Here is a 25,500-nt window from a genome sequence, read left to right as displayed (position 1 = left end):
TTCAAAAAATACTTAGGTTACATGTAGACCACCCTGTGCAGTGCAGAACTCATCCAACCTGACACAAGAACTAGCAGCAGCAGAGCCCACGTACTAATGCCGATAAACTGATTTCAGGAACTGAGCTGCTACGTCTACTCTGTGTTGCAGAGAGTCAAACGTAGCAGCGACTCAGTGCTAACTCTGGGACTTCTACTGCATTTTTATATCATCTGGTGTAGATCTTCCCTCAGGTACCTCATAGCTGTGGAAATCACATAGGGTTTGCGACTCTGAGCAAGTCAGTGCCCAGGGATGATCTGAGCCTAAAACCCTTTCCCACGGCACTCTGGAGCGGAAAGTGTGCCGCACTTGTTGGGATGCTCAAGGCCTTTTTGATCAACAATTTTAGCTTGGCAAGGTATGTTTCTCTTTAAAAGGGGAGAAAAACAATTTTTCTTCCCTTCTTGAATTATAGATTTACACAGGTGTTATACAGGTGGGAAGGGCTATTCTGTTCATCATCGTTTATTGTGGATTTTCCACATTAAGCATTTTAACAGATCGATTTTATCATGCGGGAGTGGGTGTTTTTCGGAACTGAAAATTATCGGGTTTCGGAACTGAAAATTATCGTTTTTCCAAAATTTTCCAGTTTGAGAGAACAAACCAAATATTTGGGGTGGAGGGCGTAACTTGGGCTGTTTCGGTTTTGTTTTTTCAGAAATAATATCCTCATTCCTGAGAAGCAGGAGTAGTCATCATCTGCTCACCTACTTTGAGCACGGAGAATGTTCGCGTGCCCACGCAACGGTACCATTCCTGTCTAGCGTGTGGAGGCATTGCCGGAGCTGTATCCACCACAAGCAACTGAAAGCAACTGAACTTTACCAAACCAGCCTGGGTGGGAAAAGTCCCCAGGACCAGCCCAACGGGTTAGTCATAGATACTTGAGGGAAAAGGAATGTGGCAGCGTTTTTACATATTGTACTGCAGCATTAAATCTTCACTCTTAAGCTAAACAATGCATTTGCTGTTTATCTTAGTAAAGTGATGATCTTCCTGCTTTCCTTTTTCATATCGCAGCCTGCTCTCTCTCCTATTCTCTCCTGACAATAAGCAGCTGCTGTGCAGGAAACAGGGTAACAGAGGTTTCCCTCTCAACGAGATAACTCACGCAGCTTTATGCAACACAGGCACGAGGATGTGATGCCCTGCTCCCCCTCCCCAGCTCCCTCCTTTGCAACATCTTGATATTTCGGACTTACCATTTGCAAGCTTTAAAGATTACAACACCCTGCCAAAAATGGCAACCTCCTCCTGGTTCTTCATGACGTCTGCACTGGGTGAAATCACCGAACCAAAAATATACGTGACGTGCAATCCCTCCAAGTTGGGGGAAGGGAAGGAAGGTTGCCTTTGTTTCTGTTTTCAAGTAGTGAAATTAAAGGTATTGGCTGTGATTTTCCGCCTAACATTTTGGATGCTCAGTTCCCATTAATGGAAATTGAAAATGTAAATTATCTGGGATAATATTCCACCTAGAATCAATACTTAAGCCAGTGTTTCTCTTTTATCCTTGCTGATGCCTCAGCTAGCAAAGTTACATTTCATGGAGTCCTCTGTGTTTCTCTTTCCTTAATGATTTCCAAAGCTCTCAGTTGTTGATCTCTGTCTGAAAAAATGATCGCATGGAAAAAGGAGGCAATCCTGAATAATAAGAGATGTGTTACAAAAAAATCTGCTGTGTATTTTACGTAAAACATTTCCATGAAAACAATAACCTAAGTATCTCTATATGACTGCAAGACATGCATTTTTGTTCATTCTTTTAAACTCTTATACACCACAAAGGAAGTTCTGGGGTTTTTTTAGCATGTTTGTTTTTTACTTTGGTAGGTACCTCCTGCTTTCCAAAAATTAATAAAACAATGAGAGTCCTTAGCATCTCACTGCAAGCTGGTAAAACTTAACCTCTAAAAGAGAGCTCTGTCATGTTTGTTTGGCAAATAATAAATTCCCCAATAAAAATTCAATGGTGCAAAAGCACTTAAAAATTTGGTTAAATTCAACATACAGGTTCAGCCCAAACATGAATATTTATATAAAAGTAAATAATACATATATAATTTTCTTGAAAAAAATATATATGCATGTGTGCTCTCTCACACTCTCTTTTTCAAGAAGCCTAACAATTTTATTGTGAAATTTTTTGACGCACTGTTCTGATTTATTATTTCAAGGAAATTTCAAGCAGATTTTAAGCTATAATTTTTGAATTCATTATTTTTGCCTCAAAGCTGGAAGATTTTCATTTTGAGTCAGCCATGAAGAAACTGTTGTGGGTGGCCTCGGCCAAACATAGCACTCTGCCTAAACCAATGCAGCTACTCAGCTCCAGCACAGACGCGGTCTCTGTTATCTTGGGCAGCTCGGTTGCACAGAGGATATAAACACACTGGACCAGGAGAAGAAACAGCACATCCAAGAATATCATGCCGGGCCTACCAAATATTGGCAGTGCTTCCCACTTCACAACTGGGGACAAGTTTGCTCAGACCCAAGCACCAAACCAGTGACGGCTGCGGTGCGCTCTCCTCCCTCAGAGATGCACAGGCACATTTGGCCCCCGGGCAAGAGAAATGCTTTACTATGAGCCTCCAAATTATTGCCCCTCAAGTTCTTCACTCCTTCCTCCATCCCACGGGGTCACTTGCAAAGGCGCAGGAGCAGTGTTCGTAAAAGACAGGAAGCCAAAGGCAACAGCATGTAGGGGACTAAGGTGTGATATATGCATGGGATTGCACCGTTTTATCTGAACGTGGATTTTAAAAGCTTTGTTAGTAAAACAGGGAAAAAATCTATATGCCTCTCCTATTTCAATTTCAATGGCTTCCTACTGATTTAACTTCCGCTGATGAAGTTACAGAGCCCAGCTAAGCCAATATGACTATTTTAAAAACAATAAGCATGTCCAGAAAGGAGACTGCATCTGTTTAAGTTCACTAAAGTTTAAAAATAGCTGCACTGATGCAATTTCTTGGTGAGGATGAAGGCAACCTTGTGAATGGAAGCCCAAAATGTATAATAGAAATCAACACTAGAAGTTTGTCAAAACAAACAACGCTGCATAGCTCGCATACCCCAAAACCTACTTAATTTAACTGACTGGTCCTTCAGGGCTGCTAATTCAGGTCCTGAACCAGCAGAGCATTTTACGGGATGGAACTAGTAATTTGCTTAATGTTAACCCTGTAGTTTACTGTTTTGCTGAATCCTAACCTAACAGAAGGGCAGGCGGGTGCTATTTCTAAATTCATGTTTTGTTTCACCATCACCTTGGTCTCATTTTCTCTCTTTTATTTTCCATCAGTGCCTTAACAAAACTGTAAATCTCTCACAGCAAATCTGTCTAGAGTCAGAACACAGGACTAGATAAAAGCTCATGAGCTACAGCATCCCATCCCTGCAAGGCGTAAAAAGCTCAGCGTCCCGAGCACACCAGCAGGGAGTCTTGATGTTCAGATGTACACTGGTACATTATGGCCACACTGGCAAGATTTAGTCAATGATGCTCAAACTACTCTAGATGAAACTTAGAGTTCAATCTAAATCTAAATTCTCACTCCCCTAAATTAAATATTAGTATCAGTTAAACTTTTATGGAATCTTTCACCATCACAAAGAAAAAAAAATGGAACTCCACCCCCCCCCAATCCGTTAAAGCCCCACTATATTATATAGCGCAACAATCATAAGTTCACCTGAGATGGATTCTACAGCAGACAAAGAATTTATTTCATCCTGATAAAAACAAGAGCCCCAACTTAAATTAATTTTTAGCTGAAGTCTCTTTGTTCAGCAGAATTGAGAAAGTCTGCCCACAACAGAGAGCTCGCAGTAATCATCTTTCAGAAACAGAACAACCCGCATAGAAACACAAAGCAGTTGTGGCAGGGACAGGGAGTGCCTGTAATCCAGTTTCTTCAAGGGAAATTCAAGTACCCTAAGAGTTCTTATTCGTTGTCTGATTTCTCTCACAAATCACAGGCTGCTCTCTAATGCAATTTTCTGGAGTCTGAGAATCATAAAGTCAAATATGAACAAGTCTAGTGGAAAATCTGTGACGCTAATCTTGGCCTACGTTGTATTTTTAACAGGCACTGAATTTGTGCACCGGATTATCCAGATGGCCATACAGGAATCATCCTGATAGGATTAAACCTTTGTGCTGAACTCTGCTCCATCTGTTCTCGGAGGTTTGCCTATCACTATTGGAATACGAATGTTCAGCCTATGTCTAGCACCATGACTGAAAGCGCCTGTTTACCACACAGACGCACACGCATATGTATATGTGCACACACGTATCCTTGAGTACTCGATTAGTAATGTGAGATGAAGTTAGCCTGAAGTTTACCACTAAAGAAACATATTGATTTTATTATTCGTTTGAAGAACAAAGTATGCAATATCTAAATTCAAACAAAAAAGCATTTTTGTTGTTGTTCTGGGACTTGTTCAATTCATTAAACCATAATACTGCCATAAATTTATAGATGAAGGCATGACTAAACACAAAGCAGCAAGGCTCTTCATCTTTGAAATCTATTAGTGTATGAGAATGTATGACACAATCGCACTTTGAAGATACCATGGTTAAATATTCCAGATTAAAAAACAGCCAACAACAAAACACATGCGTGCACACAGTGTTGGTAGCTGTTATTTGCTGCTCCATCTAGTCACAGGCCAACAAAAAAGTAATAATCAGTCCCAGTAAAAGAAGAGCTTATTCCCATTAATGTTGCTTTCTGCTTTTATTATCTATTAATGACAGTCTTCTGCATTCATTGTTGCAGCCTGCCAGATGCAGCAAAGATCCATATTCATCATGTGCAAAAATTGTGCTCAGGCTGTCTCTGTGACAGGTTACGCAGAGCTGCCAACGGAGAGACCGAGGTCCGACGGATGGCCTCGGATTTCCAGGCCCTGGGCCAAGGGAAAAGGTAGGGAATCTGGCTCTTTGGTAAGAAAAGCATCCCAGCAATCAGAAGGTTTAACTAAATTGCTGTCCTGGCCAGAAATACACTACAAACTAATGACTACCTGGAATGCAAAGGGTGGATAAGAAAAATAAACAAAATAATAATGTTATTAGTATTATTATTATAACCATCATTATTAGGGAGGTTTGATTCAGGAATGCAATATAATACTCAGCCCATGTTTGTGATGGCAGCGGGACAGCAATGGAGGCGATGTAACCTGAATTGCATTTCAAGCAGAAGCCCTGATTGCATTGCAAAGACTGAGACCCCCTTGTCTCTCCTGTGCAGTGTCTTTCAGACCGTGTTCCTCCTCTGTTCTTTGTGCTGCTCTGAATGCAGGATCAAGCACCCTCTCCCAGCCATTTAGGCTTTACTTGCAAAAACACAAGCATAAAAATATATTTATAGTTCATAGTATTTGTCCAGCAATGACACCACATAAAACCAACACGCTGAAAATCTGAGTGAATACTTTGGACTCAAGCCTACAAATGCTTAGAGAAGTTGTTCTTTCAATGTGTCTGATAAAGTCATGCTATGATTTTATTTATTTATTTAGGGCCATATTCAGACCACCTACCTAAGGCATTGCAGCATGTAAAAAGTCAGACTCCAGCTCTGGCTGGGTGAGGCAGTCTGCCTAAATTAGGATCCTCTTTCCGCTATACAATGAGCAGACACCTCTGGAAGCCCGGAGACCGGGAGTTCCGTGCTGGCTCCCGAAAGTACCGAGGGACCTCGGCAAGACGATAGCATAGGTAGAAGCAGCCAGAAGCAACCCCATAAAAAATATTTGGCAGCCGATACCAAACAGGCACCTGACTCTCGGCTTTCCAGCCCAGGCACCTCTGCTCAGACTCAGGGCTGAATGAGGAGGCAGCACTCGCCGTCGCCTTCAAGGTCACAATCCCAGGAAGGGGATAATTTTCCCCCAAGTGCCCCTAATCAGAGTTGCTTTACCTTTCAGTGCCTCGGAGAGCCAAGTCTGGTCAGAAATATTTTTTTCCCTCTTCATCTCCTCAAAGAGCCCAGGAAGTTGAGCGATGCTCTCACCTCAACGTACTGCGGCAAAGCGCTGTGACCTCAAACCCCAACCCACAAATTAAAGCTGCAGCTGGAAAGATGAGCAGCGTTGCGGTCAGGCCTGCAATTTACCTCCGAGTGCTCGCCTTCCCTCTCAGCATGGATCAGGTAACACCAAACCTATGAATTCCATATGCAAGCCCGGGTTTTCAGCGAACAGCAACGCGAGCTGTCTGTTCAGTCTCCAGCAGCAGGGGAGATCTAGCACGTCTGATGCCATTTCACAACCCAAAAGGGACCTCTGTGGGAAACGCACTTTGCTTTTTCACGAGATAGAGACAGAACCTCCGAGAGACTTGCTACAAAACCATAATGATATGGTATTAACCAATCATAATGAATTTTGAATTTCCTTATACTCCCATTGCTAACAGACACTTCAACAGTAGTACAGTAAAAAGCACAAAGGTTCCTGCAGCGTTTGGGACCAGCGTTTTGGAAGCACCCAGCTGTCCAGGGGTTCCAGTAAGCACCTAATGGAATTTTCAAACTACCTGGCAGACAAACATAGAAATTCTGTAGCCAGAGTTTTAAAAATCCCACTAAACACCTACCTGCAGCTTTAGGCACCTTGGTGCTTTGAGAGCTTTAGGTCTAAGTATTTCCAAAAAGATTGCTTTGGGGTACCTACACTTTTGGCTACCTACACTTTTGAGTGGCCACTTGACTCACAAAAATGGATCAGAAGTTCAGAAAGTCCTAAACATCCACTCCACAAAGGACAGTATCTTGCTAAGCATCTCACAGTGGCCCTTGTACCATAACTTGCAGATCTAAATGTCTGAATTACTTTTGAGAAATAAATTTAAACTGCTAAATTTCAGATAAGTTTTCCATAAAACTTTATTCTTGATCTTTTTAATAAACTTCCTAACCCTATTCACTTCACTCAATGAGGTCATAAACCAGCACTGCTTATATTATAGTCACTTTCATGCTAAAGATTTGTTCTGTCACAAAGAGAACTATAAATTCATGGAATGAAGGTGGGAAGCAGAAAGGACTAATTGTGACACACAAAGCTTTCTGGTTATGCTCAGCAAACAGTTTGGGCTAAGATTTTAAAAAACATTTTATGAAGTTGTACTACTGGCTTTAATGAAAGCAAGCTTTTTGCAATGCCATGCGCTCCTGAAAATCTTGTATTCTGGATTTGGGCCAAACACAAAGCCTGTCTCCATTCCAGTATTAATTATTAGTAGTTTATTTTTATTCTTTACTACTAACATTAATAATTTTCAGATGGCAACCCAGATTAGAATAACCACTCCAAACATCCCACCCTGGTGGGTTCCATTTTCTGCATCAGTTTCCTGGTTTATGCTATTAACTCATTTCCTCGGATGTGGAGGAGCTTTGTCAAATACTCATTTTGCTGGGGAAACACTTGGCAGGCAGCCTGCCATGGACAGCAAGAGAGAAACTCAAATGCTCACACCGGTCTTCTCTCAGTTCAATGAGAAGACGTGCAGCCTGAGATGCAAAAAATACTGAGTTCATTATTTGTGAATTTTTCTAATCAGAATATTCTAAATGACAATTTGGTAGAAAATTTTCATCTAAACAAAAAATTAATCCTGAGATTGTTAGCACTCAGCTGATTCACAGCTTTGGACATAGGTTCCATTTGAACAGAGACTTTTCATCATCACTGATTGCTTTGGGGTATTTAAATACTGGGATGCCTAACATGAAACATTTGGAAGTGTCCAGATACCTGCAAGCTGCTGTGAACACCGTTCTTTGATAATCATGACCTTTTACGACATCCAGATAAGTTCTCAAAAAATCACTAGTTCTTGGTCTTCATTTACAAACCACAATTCACAAAATCCTTTTCCTTTGTACTCTGCCCAATTCAGCAGGCGACTGGAGTGAAAAAACATCTTTTCCCAACATAACAACAGTAAAGGTGTCCTATAATACAAAAGCTAAGTTAGAGGAATTTGTTCAGAAATAATATTAATCATACTACCATAATATAATGTTTTGTCATTTGCTGGTGTGCACATTTTGGAAGGTTGGGAAAACAATGTCTGGCAGAACTTCACTGCCATACGGTGCAGTATCTCTCAAACATTTCTCTAATCCTAATGTCATTCTTCTCTCTTAGGATGCCATTGTATTAGTGACATGGTGGCCAGCAAAGCAAATTGAAATGTAATGAATGCTCATTATCTATGAATATTCATTGCCTATTTGAGTGCTACTGAATGTTCTCCTGTACTGGTAGCTGTGAAGTTTCTGCCAAACAGAGTAGCTAAGCTTTTTCTACTTGCATAACTGTACTCTGATTCCTCTGAGGTCTGGAGAGAAACCTCAAACCTTCAGAAAGTGGTTGGTCGAACTCTCCAAATAAGAGTCAACTCTCATGGTGGCTGGAGAATTTCCATCTGAACTTTTCTCTCTTATCTGTCTGCTGTAACAAAACGGGGTTTTTTTCACACAAATCTCTATCAAATTTTAATGACACTTTTCCCATGTTTTCTTCTTTTTGCAATTTTGGGAGCACAGTTCTGAAAGCTCCTCTGGGAAATTCACAAAATGTGCTCCATCTTCATCCAGGTACTATTTTTCCATGAATTCGTGACATCCTCATAACAATAGAGGGTAACAACATATCACAGCTTGACATTGTTTAGATATTCTGGGGGAAGGGCTGTTTTATTTTTCATTTATTTGAAAAACATGAAGGGCAGCTGCTCATGGGTAGAAACTGCCACACCTTATCTTTTTAAAATCAAGATGTCTCCAGCTTCCATTGTAGCATTTTTTCCTTTTTCGATTAAACGTGCCACTAGATCCCTGATAAGTGACTGTCAAGCAGGAATCCTTTCTAACTGTGGCAGTTGGAGTACCCAAACTTGACTTTTCAGCAGGTATTTCCATGGGCATTATGTAACAGCAATCCTTTTTATTAAAGACTAGAATACTTTAGATGGTATCTCTTAAGTCTCCTGTGACATGGCAGCAGCAGCGTTAGTACATATATTTTATGGAATAATGTTTAAATAATGTAAAAAATCACAAACTAAAACCTCCAACTTCATGAAAAACCTACAGCCTAATGGCAGAACTGAAATTCTGCAATCTCCTTCCCGAAATCAACCATTAAAAATCCGCCTCCCAGAAAATCATTAAAATCTTGCTTTCATTTAGCCTCAGACTAAAAATAAATTTTGAAAGATCAAAATTGCAGCAGCCAGATATTCTAAGCTTTTGAGTACCTCTCCTTAATGGCTGATTTATGACTTAGACAAATAGAAACAGAAGATTTTCTGCTTTCTGTTGGACATGACGGGCTGTGAGAAGGGCAGGTCCACCTACCCACCCACCCCGTTCTTGTGAAATTCTCAGTAATATCCAAAGAGGAAGCAGGGGTCTGGGCCTGAAGACAGCTACTCTGCTCTGGTGAAGACTAAAAAAAGACATCAGCATAATTCAGTGGGGCACAATTTAGTTAACACAGTTTTGGAGACCTAAATTGGAGCTGCACAAATCTGAGCTCTGCTATGTTTTGTTAACCCGACAGATCCCAAGATTTGACTCCTGAAAGGACCACTTCGATCACACACCCTGACATACTGCAGAGCACCCACCAGAGAACCTCACCCAGCAACTCCCACGTGAGGAATTACTCAAACCCTTAACCTCTCCCCGACCTGCTGTGTACTTTTTAGGAAGATACCACATCCTGACTTAACATTTGCAACCTGCAGAGAACCTGCCACAGTTTTGGCAACTTACTTCAATGGTCCCCAGAGTTAAAATCTTGTTGAGATCATACTGGAGTCTTTTTCCAGAAATTCTCTCGAGTGAAGAACCTTAACTTTCTGGCCATGTTTTGTCTCTTCAGAGGGACAAATGCTCTAGCTCTATTTGAGTACATATACTGGACTAATCCAGACCTGGTGTGTTCACTTATATTAGAAACATACAGTAAGTCCACAGGGCAGCGAAGAGGTTAATATTATACGCTCGGTGAGGTCAAGCTCCAAGAACACATAACAAGCCATTATGTAAAAAATTGCCTGAATTTATGAGTCACTGCATTTATGAAGGAACCGATATGAAAAAGACAACTTGGCAAAAGTAAAGAAAATTATTTCCAGCTTGAAGTTTTGCAATCCTTCAGTATATCAAGGCTCACTTACTGTTATTACTATCCATGTTGTGCAATGTTCTGAAAGTCACATTTTTTCCCTTGTGTATGCATAGAGATGTCCAACAACCCTAGGTATTCTTCCCTCATAGAAAATAAATTAGAAAGCAGACGTAACTCAGAATAACATACAAGATCCCCTCAAGTAGAGTGGTAGAATCCTAATATTTTTTTTCAATATTTCCCTTCTAAATAATAAATCAAGCCCACTGCATTTCTCTATATGGAATGATACAGTGCAGAAAAAGCTTGTGTGTATATATTTTTCACATAATCACAAAAACATTCTTAAGTGAAGCACTAAGATATAACAGGTGCTTCCATCCATAGATGAAACAAGTCAAACATTAAAGTTTCTTTGTTTAAACCTGGCCAGTCTGTGAATGCAGTAGTCCCTAACTTTGATTAAGCATCTGAATCTATACCATCTAAGGGTAAAATGTATCAAGTATTGAAGATTAACCTTTCTCAACTTGCTAATAGTTTTTGCTCCAGTCAGTAGTCTGTCTTGTATGAACACTTTCATCGACTAGCATGGACACATGCAACACCAAGGGATTCAGGTTTGAAATGGTTGAAACGGAGCTGGTAGGGCCATCCTCTTCATGACTCTCCACACACCGAAAACGTAGTGGTTAATGTTGTGGCAAAGCCACCTACAGCACAAGAACCGGGTCACTAAGATTTCTGAGCATCTTTCAGGAACCATCAGCTGGTGTGCCCAGCACATGCAGCTAAATTCAAGGTATACAATGACCGTTCTCAACAATTGTGTTCCAGTCAGACTAGATAACAAGGATACTTAAAGGCAGTCAGTCTCAAAGCTTTATTTTAAAGATTATCCTCTCAAAATAGTGTATAAGGTGGGGAAAAACTTTCCTTTTTTATTAACCTAAATAGAAAATATCTAATCTACAAAGACACAGCCTAGCAATCACAAATCTGAAGATTTAGTAGAAAAATCTGTGAATGTGACTACTGTGGTGACTGTGGGCTCTCAGATTGCCCAGGGTGGGCAGGATTGGCAAGAAAAGCTCTTTAAATGCCCCACTGCTGACGAGAGGATCTACCTGACATACCCAGCTGAGGCAGAACAACTACTACTCTTCATTTACTGTAGGAGAGTTTCCACCTGCAGACAGCAACCACTCTGAATCACTCACTACTACCATGAACTAAAAAAACATTGTGAAAGCTTGACTGTTTCAGGTACCACAATAGAGTGATCAAATAATCCAGCCATGCACTATCATTTCCAGTATAAGGCAGCCACTAATAATGGTTTTGCTATATAATGACCTATTTTAGATATAAACACACACAAAGATTTATGTATATTTCATATTAAAATAAGGGCAGGACATTGCTTTAGAAATCATGGTTGTCTCTGTTTCCATCTGCGAATTCTGACATCATGTCTTATAATTTGTCCCTATTTCTACCCTGCATCTTTCATCTTTTGCTGCTGTTGAGCTGACTCAGAATCAGATTGCCAGCAAACCTCACCATCACCTAATTCTTCGGTGCTCTCCTATGGAGGAGGAGGAGGAGGACGAGGAGGAGGAAGGAAAAGAAAAAGAAATAAAACTGTCCCTTTAAAAACCAAAGCGTTTAAGCTGCTTGTCAGTCGTCTTCCTGACAAGGCCACTTGAATATATTCAGGAATATTTGCATAAATGCTCACAGTGAGTTCACCGTGGCAGCTAGCGCTAATGGTACATAAAGTAATTTAGTCACTTCTCTTAGGCATCCTGTCAGGGTGATAAGCACCCCCTCTTTGCCTTGTTGCATATTAGATCATTAGATAATAAAGTGTTAGAGCATGCAAACTGACAGGGTCTCGGGGACTATCATTTTTCGAGGGCATTGCATTCTGCCAGTGAGGAAAAATAATAGAGAAACTGATGCTGCAATTGGCTTTACATTCTTGTAAAGCCATTCAAAGATTTGGGGGGAAAAAGAATTCTTACTCTGCAGCAATATGAGAGTTTTAACTGGAAACTTTGCAGGCATCTGCAGCGGTGGACTTCATGCTGGTAAACTTGAAAAGGGTTGTTGCAAACCCTGTCAGAATTCCCCCCCTTCCATAAGCTACTCACTTCAATTGCATTGGAAGGATTTTTCTTTTAAAATTGACATCCTGGGATGAACTACAAGCTGAAATATATTTTACTAGTTGGGGCCTATTGGCTCTTCTCTATACATCTTCCTATATACGTACAATTTAGAAAGGTCAACCACACAGGCTTTCTGGTTTACCATAAATATAAAACAAGTGAGGATCCAAATATTTGTGAATGAAAAAGTGATAATTATTAAAAACCACAGATTACTGTGGCTTACCCTATTTATACCACACAGAGATGTATGAAATAATTGGCCTTTGCCAACTATTACTTTTGAAAGATATATATATTTATTTGAAATACGAGCTTGTTAACCCACTGTTTTCAAGGAGGACAGTGTGTAGATATGAAACCATGATCTAGGTTCCTAGTTATATTCAGAGAGATGAGCTACAAAAAAGAACTTTCATTTTGCTGTCTCACAAGCAAGATATAAATAGAGATGTGTTGGATGTCCCAAAAATAATCCAGGGTACCTGCTAATGAGATGGTAAAACCCAAATGTGGAGACACCAGGCTCCTGAGTGGCTCGGGAGGTAAAGCCTTCTTTCCAGCTTTTTGGCACTCAAAGTCTCTTTTAGGTGTCACATAAACTGGAAATCCATGTTTAAGAGCAGCATGTCCCAATGCAACTTTGTAAGGGAAAATAAGCTGGCTATTGTCTAACTAAACTAGGCACACAGCACACCTTCTTGCTACATCCCCTCTCCCCTTTCCCCAGTCCTCACAGAGTCAGGCATTCACCCCTATTGCGATGGGATATTTGTGTTAAAGAGTTAAACATCTAGAAAAGTACATGGGAATACATTTGGTCAAGGGCATATTATAGTTAGATCCCAGCATTTAAAAACCTATGGTCAGAAGTTGCTCACCAGAGCAATAAACTAGAGACAAACTAGCCATGACTACGTTAGCTTCCCATTTCACCGTTTACAGATACTGTTCAGGCCAATCTGTGCCCCTCCTGAGGGAGGCAGAAAAGTTGGAAAGAGGAAAGGCAAACAAACTGTCTCTGCTACTTACACTTGAAGATATTATCCAAGATAAAAATTAAAAAAAAAAAAGAAGAAAAATAATATACTTTGGGACTCAAACTAAAAGTAAAAATTAATTTCAGTGGAGGAAACTGCCATCTGTTTCAATGGGTCTAAGGTTCGTGGTGGTTGCCCAAAATTCAATAGCATTAAGCATTAAGCATAACGTTTTAGACATCTAATAACAACATTTAATCAGTTACTGCGGTTTTTTACAAATTTTTTCCTGTCTCTTGGACTCAAATGTGCATAGAATTCCTGGAGAGCTGGACTGAAGGATTTAGGTTATAAAGAAAGGCTCCAGAAAGCCTTTGGGAAGAGTGCAATTTTGTTGTGTGGAGGCTGCTATTCAAAAGTAAGAATTTACTAGTGGTTGCTTTATAAGGTTGCTTGAGAGGTGCCTGAGAAAGTAGATTAGAAAAATCACCTTTCCCACAAAATGTACACATGGAGATATTTTGCAGATGTTGACTTTTAATGTTAGCACAGTAACTAGGGTTTGTGTAGATATGTGAGCATAGCATTATCTTTTTTTGTTTCTTTTTGCTAATAGGATCCTTCAGGTAGTAGGAGTGGGAACGATAGCTGTGGTAAAATGAGATGCATGGGAATAAGAACATTTATGTATGAGAAAGTAAGTATTGCCTTGACCAAAAGCATGCACTGAGAAGACAGCAATGGGGGGAGGGGGGGAGGAAATATGGCATCTACTTTAGTAGGAATATAAGTAAAAAATAGGAGTGTTTTTTTGAAAGACTAGACTTAATGGAAAGATCACAAAGTTGAACAGCGGGAAGTTTCCTTTTGTAATGTTCTGCCTTCTGCTAATTAATAAAGACAGAGTTCGTACACTCCTTACAAAAATTCAGCAAAAATTATGACAGTGGTTTGTTTATTAAATTAGGTTGTTGGCAGGATGAAAAAAAAATTCTATAACATGAATTATGGCTGAAAATGGCTCATAGCCTACATAAAAAGTTAGAGCTAAATAAATACAGATGTAAGTTATGTTTATATAATGAGAAACGCTGCTGAGCTAAGAATTTTAGGTTAGTAAGTGTGAACTACAGACCCGATTCTGCAAACACTTATCAATACCCTCAACTTTACTGACACAAGAAGCCTCATTGATCCCAACAGGACCATATGTGCACATAATCTTAAATATATGCATAAGTGCTTGCAGGACTGATGCCTAAAAGCATAAACAGAATAGAAAGCTATTTCCACAGGAATCCACTGAGTAGTAGAAACCCACACATTTGCCCATTTCTCAGTATTAATAATTTCTTTTAACATATCTAGTTAACATCTTTCTGAGTGGCATTCGCTTTCCCAGAGAAAATTTTATCTGGTTTCTTCAAACTCTTTGGAAAAATCTATTTAATTATTCATCAGATCCTTGGCAAATATTTGTGAAACAAACCAGCATAAAGGACTGGTGCCTTCTACACTCAACTACTTCAATGGAAGCTGAGGGTACACATGTCTTAGAGGGAGCAAGCACCTATTGAATTTAGGATTACAAACAGCTTTGAAGACAAAGAGCTATTCTACCAAGCTGGAACAGGGAGAGGGGAGTGAAATGCCCTCTGTTTTTGTTTTGTTTTTCAGTAGTAGTCATCAACTTTGAGGACAAAGAGCAAAACAAAACATTAATCAAATCCAGATTTTTGAAAGTACATTTGCACTCAACAACTCCCACTTTAAGCACCTAGTCACCAGCAGATGTTCTCTTCCAGGACCAGCTGATCCTACGGAAAAGATTACTGTCCCCCAGGCTGCTTCCAGCCACGTGCCCCCATCCCACCCTCGCTGGGGTTTACTGCCCTTTCAGAAAAGCCAGACAAATTGCCTTGCACCATTTCTCCTTCAATCATTTCAGCAAAATAAGCTAGATTGGCAAAGAGTTATTATTTAAGCTGTTTAACTCAAAGGAACTTCTTTGGACTGAAGGAGACTAGGGAGCAATTCGACAACCATCTTAGCTGGCACGTCCATGGTGGAGAATAGCCTGCAGCAGGGAGGAGAGACAAGCAGCTGTGGCACGCAGGGAAGAGCAACTTCCTCAGCTGGCACAGCTGGAGCCAGAAGAGAACACTCATCCATGGCTTGAGTAAGCAGATGGATTTCCAAAAGGGCTCTGCTTTCATTTAGGGCAATTCAAAGGAACAGCTGGATCTCCTAGAGAGCTCAGCACTCTATAGATAGAAGAAATCCAATGTGAAATTTGGGTGCTGAGCACTTCAGAAAATATGCAACATCCTTTAGATGCACATTTAAAAATCAAGGCAATTTGGAAAATATCAAAATCCAATTTTGGGTGCTGAACAGATGCAACCAAAAAAAAAAAAAAGAAATCCCCACACTTCACTGACACGCAGGACAAACTCTGCACCCATGTTTGCTTACTGGTTTGTCATTTCATTACATTTAGTGCCAACCTACTTGAAAAATTGCCCCTTTGGTCTGGAAGCCGGTCTCTTTAAAATAGCCAGTCCCAAAGGTATAAACTGTTACAGGACAATTTGATACAACCAGTAGCCTGAGACACAAACCAAATAAATCCACATTTAAAGTAGCAATGCCAACCAATGAAAATGATATGCCTACCATGTTCCAGATAAGAAGGCGTACCTTCCGAGGGATCGAGTCTTCTAGCTCTCCGCCCGTGCTTGGAATTGTTGTGTACAAACATATTGTCCGACACTGCCAACACATGGCCATCAACATTGACTGTTGTAGACACCACAACCTGCAAGCACAAGAGCAAAATGGAGGAAAATTTGGATATATATGTATGTTTTTTAAGAAGCATAGAGTGTAATAAACTCAGTTAAATAAATAACAGCTGGGAGCTGTAGAAAATTGCATAGCTATTTCGCATAATAACTGGTGCTTATGCTGTACAAATCTAACAAGAGACGCTATTGATGAGTGGGTCTTTGGCATCGAAAGCTTTTGATGCAGTTTTAAGTCAAATTGCAGAGTTTGTAGCTGCATGGCAGACGGCACACTGTTAACCATCATTTTAACAAGAGGATCTTTATTAAGTATTTTTTCCCCTATATACAAGGGCAGCTGTGTTTCAACCTAAATTATCCTTCAGTTTCCATGCTGAAGGAGATAGAGCTGTTCACATTGCAAAGGAGAAGCGATTCAGAATAAAAGAAAATAAAAATGTATTTTGTGAAGTTGCAATGAGAGTTGTTGCACGCCTCACCCCCACCCTTCTCTACGGCTGTCCCCTCGGTACAGTCACTACAGGCTGTTGGGACTTGCCCAAATTTCTCCCAAGCTCTATCTTAGGGAGTACATATAGGTACGTTTGTGTGCACACGCACGCTTGACAGTGAGGTCTTGATCTGGAGAACACAACCCTATTTATCCAGCGTTAGAATTATTTGTATTTCTCAACTTATCTCAATGTCAACACCTCGGATTTGGTTTGAGGCGAAGGGAGGAAGACGGAGAAGCACTGCCCTGGAGGCAGGATCAAACACTACTTCTCTCCAGAGCAGCCCGGGGCAGAAGAGGAGCCAACCCAGCGGGGGCAAACAGGTAAGGGTTGGGTCCAGAGTAGAAGACCCAACTGCTCAGAGGTGTCCAGAGGGACCTCTCAACCTTGAGGTTCAGCAGGCACCATCCTATAGGAAATCCCTGCTCAGGCTGGGGGCACCCGAGCCACGAACCGTCGTGGAGGAAGCAGGGGATGCGTGGGGCAAGGCCCTGGCAGAGCTGCAAGCTAATCACACCCGGTCTTCTCCCACCCTGCTCAGACCAAGCGACCTCATAGTTTCCCTGGCTTTCATTCAGCTGTGCCCTCCCACAGTCTTTTCCCAGCAAAGTATGGCATTCCCAGGGTTTTACCCCAGCCAAAGATTTGGCCTTCAGCTGACTGCTGGTTTGCCAGGAGCACGCATCGCCTTTGAGAACTTTGACTAAAACAATAAGAAGAAATGACCTACACTTCTCCTTACATTGAACAGGGAAAGGGATTAAAAACTGAAACCCACAGAGATATGTTTATTCATGCGACCTCTTACAACCAAATATAATAATTGTCTGTTAATTGCAGTTTCAGCTCCCACCTCATGCTTCGACATGTGAAACAGCAATCAGCAGCTCCTGTTTAATCCACCTATTATGTTGACTAATTAACTTTGCTCGACAGTTTATTTCTTCCTCCATTATCAGCCCCTGTCAGCCGCAAGCACACTGCCGCAAAGGGGGACCTCAGCCCTTTTGATTGATCACCGATAGATTGACATGCAGATTAATTTAATTAGAATCACCTCACTTGAGAAATGAAAGACAATGGCAAGGGGGCTAATAGATCTGCTCTTATAATGAGGCAAGCCTCCAGAGCCACGGCAGAGGATTTCTGATTTATTTTGCTGAATTCCCCAGTCGCTCTGAAAGGCTCTCGCTTTAATTGTTCTTGGTTTTGAGAGGCTTTAGCCTCTGAAGAGGTGAAATGCTTTACAAGGATTGGCAAACATTGCTTCAACTCTCTCAGGAAGCTGCTGCCTCTCAAAGTTGGTCAAATGGGGACACTTAAAGGATCGCTTACAACAATTCAATTTCATCACTTGAATGGGATCTAAAAAAAAAAAAGTTAAAGGAAAAATTTTCCACCTATTTCTGACCACCAATTAAAATGCTCAAAAATATAAAGTAAGCAAAGTTGCTAAACTGCCCATAGCTAATCCCAAAGACTCTGTCTTTAAAAAGACAGAATAAAAGAGAGTAGTTTACATCTGAAGGATCCTAAACCCGTCCCTCAGAATGGCATTCCAGGCAATAGATTTTTGTGCGTGTTTTAAGTGAAAGATATTAAAATACAGAATAAACGATTCAAGAGCTCTTACAGATGGAAATTTGGGAAAAAGAAAGCACCAAACACTATAGGTAAGTTTTTCTGAAATCAAACTAAGGGGAAAAAAAAACCCAAGCCCTATATATAAAATTCCAAAAGGGATTTCAAAAGTAATTTATCCATTGCATTCCTGAGGGATAGAATAAAGTTTATGATATTTTCAATAAAATATGATCTTATAGTAAGTGGCTCAGGGTTTGCAATCTTATTTGTGCACTTGCAACCATTGTAAATTCTTTGCAACTGGGATTTTGAGCCAAATCCTTAGCTGGCATTGCCTGTCACAGCTCCATGATTTATGCCAGCTCCCTATCTTCTTCTATGGGTCTGTTTAGATGCATATGAAAATTAACACTATTACAACTAATAACAATGGCTACAACATAAAATATTTTCCCCAATCCTAAAACCATATAGGGACACACAGATTTCCCACTGAAGCTGATCAATCCTGTGCAGAAACCCGAACTTCTGAATGTTTCTAGAAATAGGATTCCAGAAGAATAATGGGTCAAGGGTAATAACAGCAAGGTAGGTCTCAAACCTGTGAAAATCATACATATAAGCAGCTGTTGTTATACATGCACCTTTCCAGGGAAGAACTAGAGGAATCAATCCTAGTGAGGTCAGTTTTATTTGAGTAAATCTACATTTAATTTTCCCACCCTCAGCTTTCTGAAACTGTTGATGCAACATATTTTGAATTACTTAACAGTGTCTTCCCACCTACCTCCTAAACAGAAAGTTTGATTTACTACAAAGAGACCACATTGGTGTGGTTCTCTGGTGTCGTTAGCAGAAGAAACTATAAAAGGAATCCCCAAAACAAACTGTTTCCAGTCTCAGGAAATGCAGAAAAAAAAGTGGTTACTCTCATGTATCTGTCTTATTCATAGTGCATCTGTAAGAAGCAGCACACGCTTACCGCCCAATTCTTTAAATGCAAAATCTCATTAATACAGGAATATTGAACATACACTGCACTAACAAAATATTAATGCCCCTAATTATTAACAGAGAAAAAATACACCTTGAATATTGTGTGCCACAGTTACATACTTGGATCGCTACAGAGCACTTACATATTTACAAGTTCTACTCATATTTTTTAATCTAAAAAAATACTACACTCTCCTCATCTTGATTTTGAAATGACTGGGATATGTTCAAGTTAAAGCACATGCTAAAACTAATTTGTGGAGAAATCATAAAATTAGGGGGAGGGGAGAGCCAAAGTATATGTGAAATGGGTACTGAGACATCCTAAAACACAGACCATAGCAGAGGGAAAGGCACACTACAGTTTAATAAATGATTAATGAGGTGCTGACACATTAATGTAAGCACAGGGACAACCAGGCCTGCCAAATCTCAAACCTTTCCAAATTTTGTCAACAAAACACAGTTTTAATTTGGGACAGGCAAATATGGAAAATGATTTTGAGCTTTAGCTTTAGCCCTTCATAGATTTTGCATTTAAATCCTTTATCAACACCAGGGGAGACAGAAGTATGAAAGAAACACATCAGTTTACAACTTTCTTCAATGAAGTTGGCACTATCAACTGCATTAACGTATCACAGCTCCGTGAATTATTCTGCCTGCCATTAAATAGTCCAGTTTGTGAATACTTTGGAGCTTAGTTTAAAAAAAAAAAAAAAGAAAACATTCAGAGACCAAGAGCCTGGAGATCAAGCTATTTATCCTGTTTAGCACTCGGCCTGTTTATTTGTTATAGTACCTCACCTAATATATCAAAATTAAGCATTGTATGACTCCTCATTTTTAACCACAGCCCATTAAGCTTTGCTAACTGATTAAGACACAGCATGTTCCTTGTGCTTTCAATTTTCTCCAATGTATGGTGAGGGTTCTGATATTTTTGCAATGTCCCCAACATCCAGTGGAAAGGCAGAGAAAATCTGCTTATGATTTCCAGGTTTGAAGTGTGTCACTAGAGTTAAACCTGTAACTCAGTGCTTGCTGCTCTTCTGGAAGCTATGCAGAAATGGCTTCAGCAACATCTTTATTTTCATCACCACTTGGTGACCTCTTCCTACAATGCGTTGCTTGCTTTCTTCTAGTAACTAAAAATCACTTTTGGTTTAACAAGACACTTAGTAAGGTGCTTAAATTAAAGCACATAAGTACAATACATTCAGTAATTTTGCTCACGTGCTCGAGGACAGGCTGGGAGCTTAATTACCTTGTTGAATTGGGCCGCAACTCTCACTGCTATTTTTCAGCCTTTTTTTTTGGCCTTTCCCTTCTCTGGGGATGGAGCCTTGCATGTCCAAATTCCATTATCTGGGATTCATGAAGCATCATCTCTGTCTCATATGCAAATTTGCAATAAGACACAAGTGGCTTCAATTCAAACATGAGTGGCAGCGTCCCATGGAGGCAAACTAGCAGCCTATGCCGAGGAAGAGGTTGTGGTAAGAGAATCAAACAGCATGGCAATTTCTAAGTGACTTTCAAGGGTTTCATAATAAATGAATGTTTGGGGTTTTATGCAGTGACTCAGTCTGAAAAGTTTCCTCTAAATTAAAACTTGACATGTGTCAGTTTGCAAGCAGTTGTGCTAAAACAAGAGTACAACAAGATAACTAGGGCACCTGGGTTTCATTAATTACAATAACATACAAAACTGTTTAGGTTGTATGAATGAGTTTTTAGTGCTGCAAAATAAAATCTGGGCAGAGTTCACCCATGATACCATCTACTTGGTATTATTATTACCACCCTAACTGGGGCACTACCGCCCATCCCACCAAGACTGTTGACTGACTGTGATGAAGAATGCAAAATCAAATGGAGCATCTGCTCCATGGGGTTTCTAGAATAAAAAGACAAGGTTGGACAAAGGTGACAATATGTGATATCACCAAGGGCACCAATTTTGTGCAATTGGGCTGACGAAACACAGAGATGAAATGATTTTCTCAAGGACAAGCAGAGAGCCTGTAGCACAGTTGAACATTCAACTCAACTGCCCCGAGTCCCTGCATCGTACTATAATTTTCTTCTCTCTGTCTCCTTCTGCTAATAGAGACACAACTGACACAGCCAGGGCCAGCACTGCTCCAGCACACACTTTTGCTGGCATTCGACACCGCTTCAGTTGTCACGTGCCTGGACATCTCAGATATGCAGAGAAATTTATTTCGTTCCAGGCCCACAACTGCTTTTATGTTAGGCTTATCACTCTACTACATTTGCATGCAAAGTTCAGGATAAAACTTCCTAATTCATTTCTCTATGTGAGTCTGAATGAAGTTTCACACACAGGTCACCTGAATCAACACAGACTCTGCCTCTTCCCTGTACTTTCTTAACCTCTCTCATACCATATGATAATCAGACAATTCCCTGCTGCGGGATAAAAAAACTAAAAACTGCTAAGAAAGGAAAGTTACCGGAGGGCTCATCCTTAGATAGCACAAGACTTGTGTCCCTGGCCCTTCACTGTTTCTCCCACCAAAACCATAATCTGTGTTCTAATAACTCCTAGCAATTTGGGGGGGGACTGAAGGATGAAAGACCGTGGCCAAAAGATGACAAATCTCTGGGCTGCTTAACAGTCCAGCACAGATAGGGGAATGAAGTAAAGCAAGGGAAAGTCTCCATTTTTTATGTGTAAAACAAGTATGCTACTCTTTTAAAAGTATCTGGAAATACCTTACTTTCGTGGATTTTAACCAGAACTTTGACATAACTGTTAGGGACCTTATAAGTCACCGGCAACGTTTCAAACATAGCTGATAGCCAACCCTTCACTGATTTCACAGGGGCCCAGATTTCACTTGGTTCCTATACAACATTGTCTCAAACATCTAGGTGCATCATATCATTGAGATACTATGTATATGCTTGGTCCTTTTCACCCTAAGAAATGAGAAATGAAGCCTGGACTCTGTAGAGTCTGGCTGTTTTATTTTAAGAAGTCTATTGCTAAGAGCAACAAGTTCAAAATTTAAAAGAAAAAAAAAAAGAAAAGAAACAAAAGCAGCTATTGTAAAACAATAAGCCCGGGCACTTAACAGAATGCTGCAAGCTTCAATACCACCCTGTATTATAGTATGAGTGGTTCACTCGGCTGAAAGTGATTAATTTCTTGAAAATGCTAAGGTCACACTAATTGACATGACCTGTGTAATTAAGCAGTCTCTGTTTACACACGGAAAGCTCAACTGCTGTGAAGCTGGGTTTGTATGACAGAATGTCTTTACAAGTCAAGAGATCAACAACCTTTCCTATGTCCTACCTACTCGCCGACACAGGCTCCTGATTGCTGTTCTGAGAGAACATGCAAAGGCATTACCATATGAAAATCAGCCTCGAGCCTGGACGAGCACAAACCCAGCAGAGTGTACATGTTGTGAAGCAAGCTCTGACAGGCCCCAGGGGTGACTGCTTGGCCTAAATCCCTGTGCTGGTGAGAGTCCTTTTTCCACTTTCTCTTTCAGTGACAATCACAGGAGAAACGTGATGGAGGGAGGAGTGCGGGGTGAGAAGCCGAGGGCTCTGCCATGCTAATGCTAGCTCTTATACTGATTAATTTAATCACTGTGGCCACATCTCCTCACTTCTGCACTTCTGTGCTGAGAGGGGCAAATAACACCCTTCTGCCTTCCAGTGTTGTTGCAATTAAGCAGTTCAACAAAAGACATATGTTCTACGTATAAATAATATCGCCATTTACATAGCATTTAGCACTTTTATTTAAGTGCGACAATGCTGGACAAGAAGCAAAGCAGGTCCTGAGCTACTTCATAAAGCAGCCGCCTTTTGGAGTTGTCTTCCTCCAGAGACCCAAGTAGTCTATGGGACAAATCTCCTATTTCTTCCTCAAAACCCTGAGGCAAAACCCCACTGACTGACTCTATCATGTTTTCTCCTTGGGCCACATGCGCTCCTCCTCAAAAGAGGAGGTCCTTTGGCTCTCTACCCCATATTTTTATGCAGCACATACTCAGGTAATGCATTATTGGCACAGCCAAAGGACCACATCTTCAGTAAAAGGGTTGGAGCAACTATTTCTCAGCATTGCCACCACACCACTCTGCTGCCAGCACTGCAGAAGGCAAGTGCAGACCATCTTCCAAGGGAAAGTGCTGTACTGGATCCCAAAAGTAGTTGTAGACATAGGTGTAGCGGAAAAAAATCTCCTTGGCCATCTGAAGCTGTGTTGATACTACAGTTCCCAAGCCCCGCCGCCACATGCTGCAACAGCAGCAAAATACCAGCCCAACGCATGCCAAGAAAGATACACCCAATGGTAGTTTTTCCCAAGTGCTGACTACAGGGATAGAACTTCAGCCCATTGATGCATGTTTATGAGTCTTTAGCGCTGCTGAAGAATAACTGCTGAAGTGTAGCCACGGGCCTGATTTTATTAATTGCTTTTATACCCTTCTCTGCCCCTTCCAATAAACATGGTGCTTGCTTCGTGTTTACATGAAGGCAAATAGCTCCCCAGGCAGAAGAGAATATCTCAGAGCAGGGTAGCCCCATAACCTAAAACAACAGTGAGATCATTTTGATTTTTCCTTTTCATGCTTTCACTTCCCGTGGAGATGACATTATCTTCAAGAGTTCTCTTGTCCAGAGCAAGAAAACCCAACTACTTCCTGCCAATTCTACTGTGACAAGAAGTCCTCAGGCAATATTCTGTGACCTTATGTTTTTAGCATCTTCTAGTGAATTACTAGGTTAGTTTGGGTCAAAGTACTTCTGTCCCTAACAGCTGCTGATTTTTAAAGGAGGAAGCGTGTCCGACTGACCTGGAATCGACGCATGTCTCGAGGGTTTCCTGCATTTTTTAGGCAATTTTGGTTACATTTGAGGAAAAATTTCAAGAAGAACCTGTGGAGAAAGAGAAACGGACATTAATGTCTTACAAACGGTGCGTAGTAGTACTATGTAACATCTGCACATTTGATCCAACAAAGCCTTATTTACATTAGTGTTCCCTACTCAGACAAATCATCCCACTGACCATCCAAAGAGGGAGAAGAGCTTGCATGGGCCCCAATCCAGCAAAACGTGTAAGCACGTCCTAACATTTAAGCATTAAATTAATAGATCTGTTGTGTCAGAGCCCTTAAAGTTTGTAGAGTCAGTCCCTCTATCACGCTCAAAGGCCAGCCTTGCTGTGCCATCCATAGCAGCAAGGAAGTAAGAGACACATATTTCAGCACAGCAAAAAGAGGACAGAAAAATGCCAGCCAAGAAAATTCCCTTTTGTATAAATGGGGTTTTGTTTTACAAGTTCGCTGTCGTGTGCAAATTTTTATTTAATACAAAAACACTGAAAATGTTCCATACAGTTGAAATCTCCCTTCCACAATTAAACCCAGTTTGTGCATAAAATTAATGCTCAAATAAGGATTAGTGGGAGACCAAAAACCTGAGAGAAGGGGGGAAGTCTTGGTTAAAAGACTGACTTCACGGAAAAATGAAATATTTTCAATGCAGTCTATTTCCTGACCATACACAGTTCACTGAAGTAGCTATATGACCCTGACATATATCTCTAAGAAAAGACATTGCATTTTACAAAGCCAAAGAAAAAAGCAAACATTTCACTGAAAATATTTCCTTCAGTGTTATGCATCAGTGGACTGTAAACTCATAAAGACAAGTCAATGAATAATAGTGGGTCTCAGATTCCAGGCTTCCTCCCCGAGAGCCAAAGTTTATCAATCTTTTGTCCAAAATAAACTACAGACTAAGGTCTACTAAAGCTCAGCCGTGCAAAATTTAATCCTACAGCAAGTTTAAAACCTAGCGCAACCAGACGGAGCCGCATTACACTTGCAATAACCATCAGTTGACTAAGCAGAAGCTAATCTGACCTGTTTCCACATACAAAAGCAGGGCGGGGAATTGTTTGATCCTGGTTTACTTTAAATCAGAAAGTTAACTTTTGCAAGCATCCATCTTTTAGCACCCAAACTGAATGCTAGGTCAGCAGAATTTGCACACACTGCCACCAAGAAAGGCAAAACTGCAGGGTAAACAGCTTCAGAAAATCCCTTTTTGATGAGCAGCATTCTTTGCCCTGCTCTAGTTGTGACGCCGCCCCTCAACAAGGCACGTTTTGGTGCTTGTTCCTCCATGCCAAGAAAATCATACTAGGCAAATAGCTGCAAGGACAAATTGAAACTACAAGGGACTGTTT

General features: G+C 40.6%; 1 protein-coding gene across 9 annotated transcripts in view; it reads right to left on the bottom strand.

Moving 5' to 3' along the window:
- The window catches only part of EBF1 (EBF transcription factor 1), a 286,258-nt gene that overhangs the window by 80,412 nt on the left and 180,346 nt on the right, over positions 1-25,500 (bottom strand). For 5 of the 9 annotated variants that reach the window (XM_049829285.1, XM_049829290.1, XM_049829287.1 and 2 more), the window contains 2 exons: positions 24,101-24,182; positions 16,049-16,190 (listed from right to left, as the gene is read on the bottom strand). In XM_049829285.1, the coding sequence (XP_049685242.1) occupies positions 16,049-16,190; positions 24,101-24,182 (224 nt within the window). The remainder of the gene's footprint in view (positions 1-16,048; positions 16,191-24,100; positions 24,183-25,500) is intronic. The other 4 variants (XM_049829288.1, XM_049829292.1, XM_049829289.1 and 1 more) reach the window with 1 other exon arrangement.

This window comes from Accipiter gentilis, chromosome 26 (genome assembly GCF_929443795.1).
Source record: "Accipiter gentilis chromosome 26, bAccGen1.1, whole genome shotgun sequence".
Classification (NCBI taxonomy): Eukaryota; Metazoa; Chordata; class Aves; order Accipitriformes; family Accipitridae; genus Astur; species Astur gentilis.
Note: the sequence above shows the minus strand (reverse complement) of the source record. Positions and strands in the feature narration are given on the sequence as shown.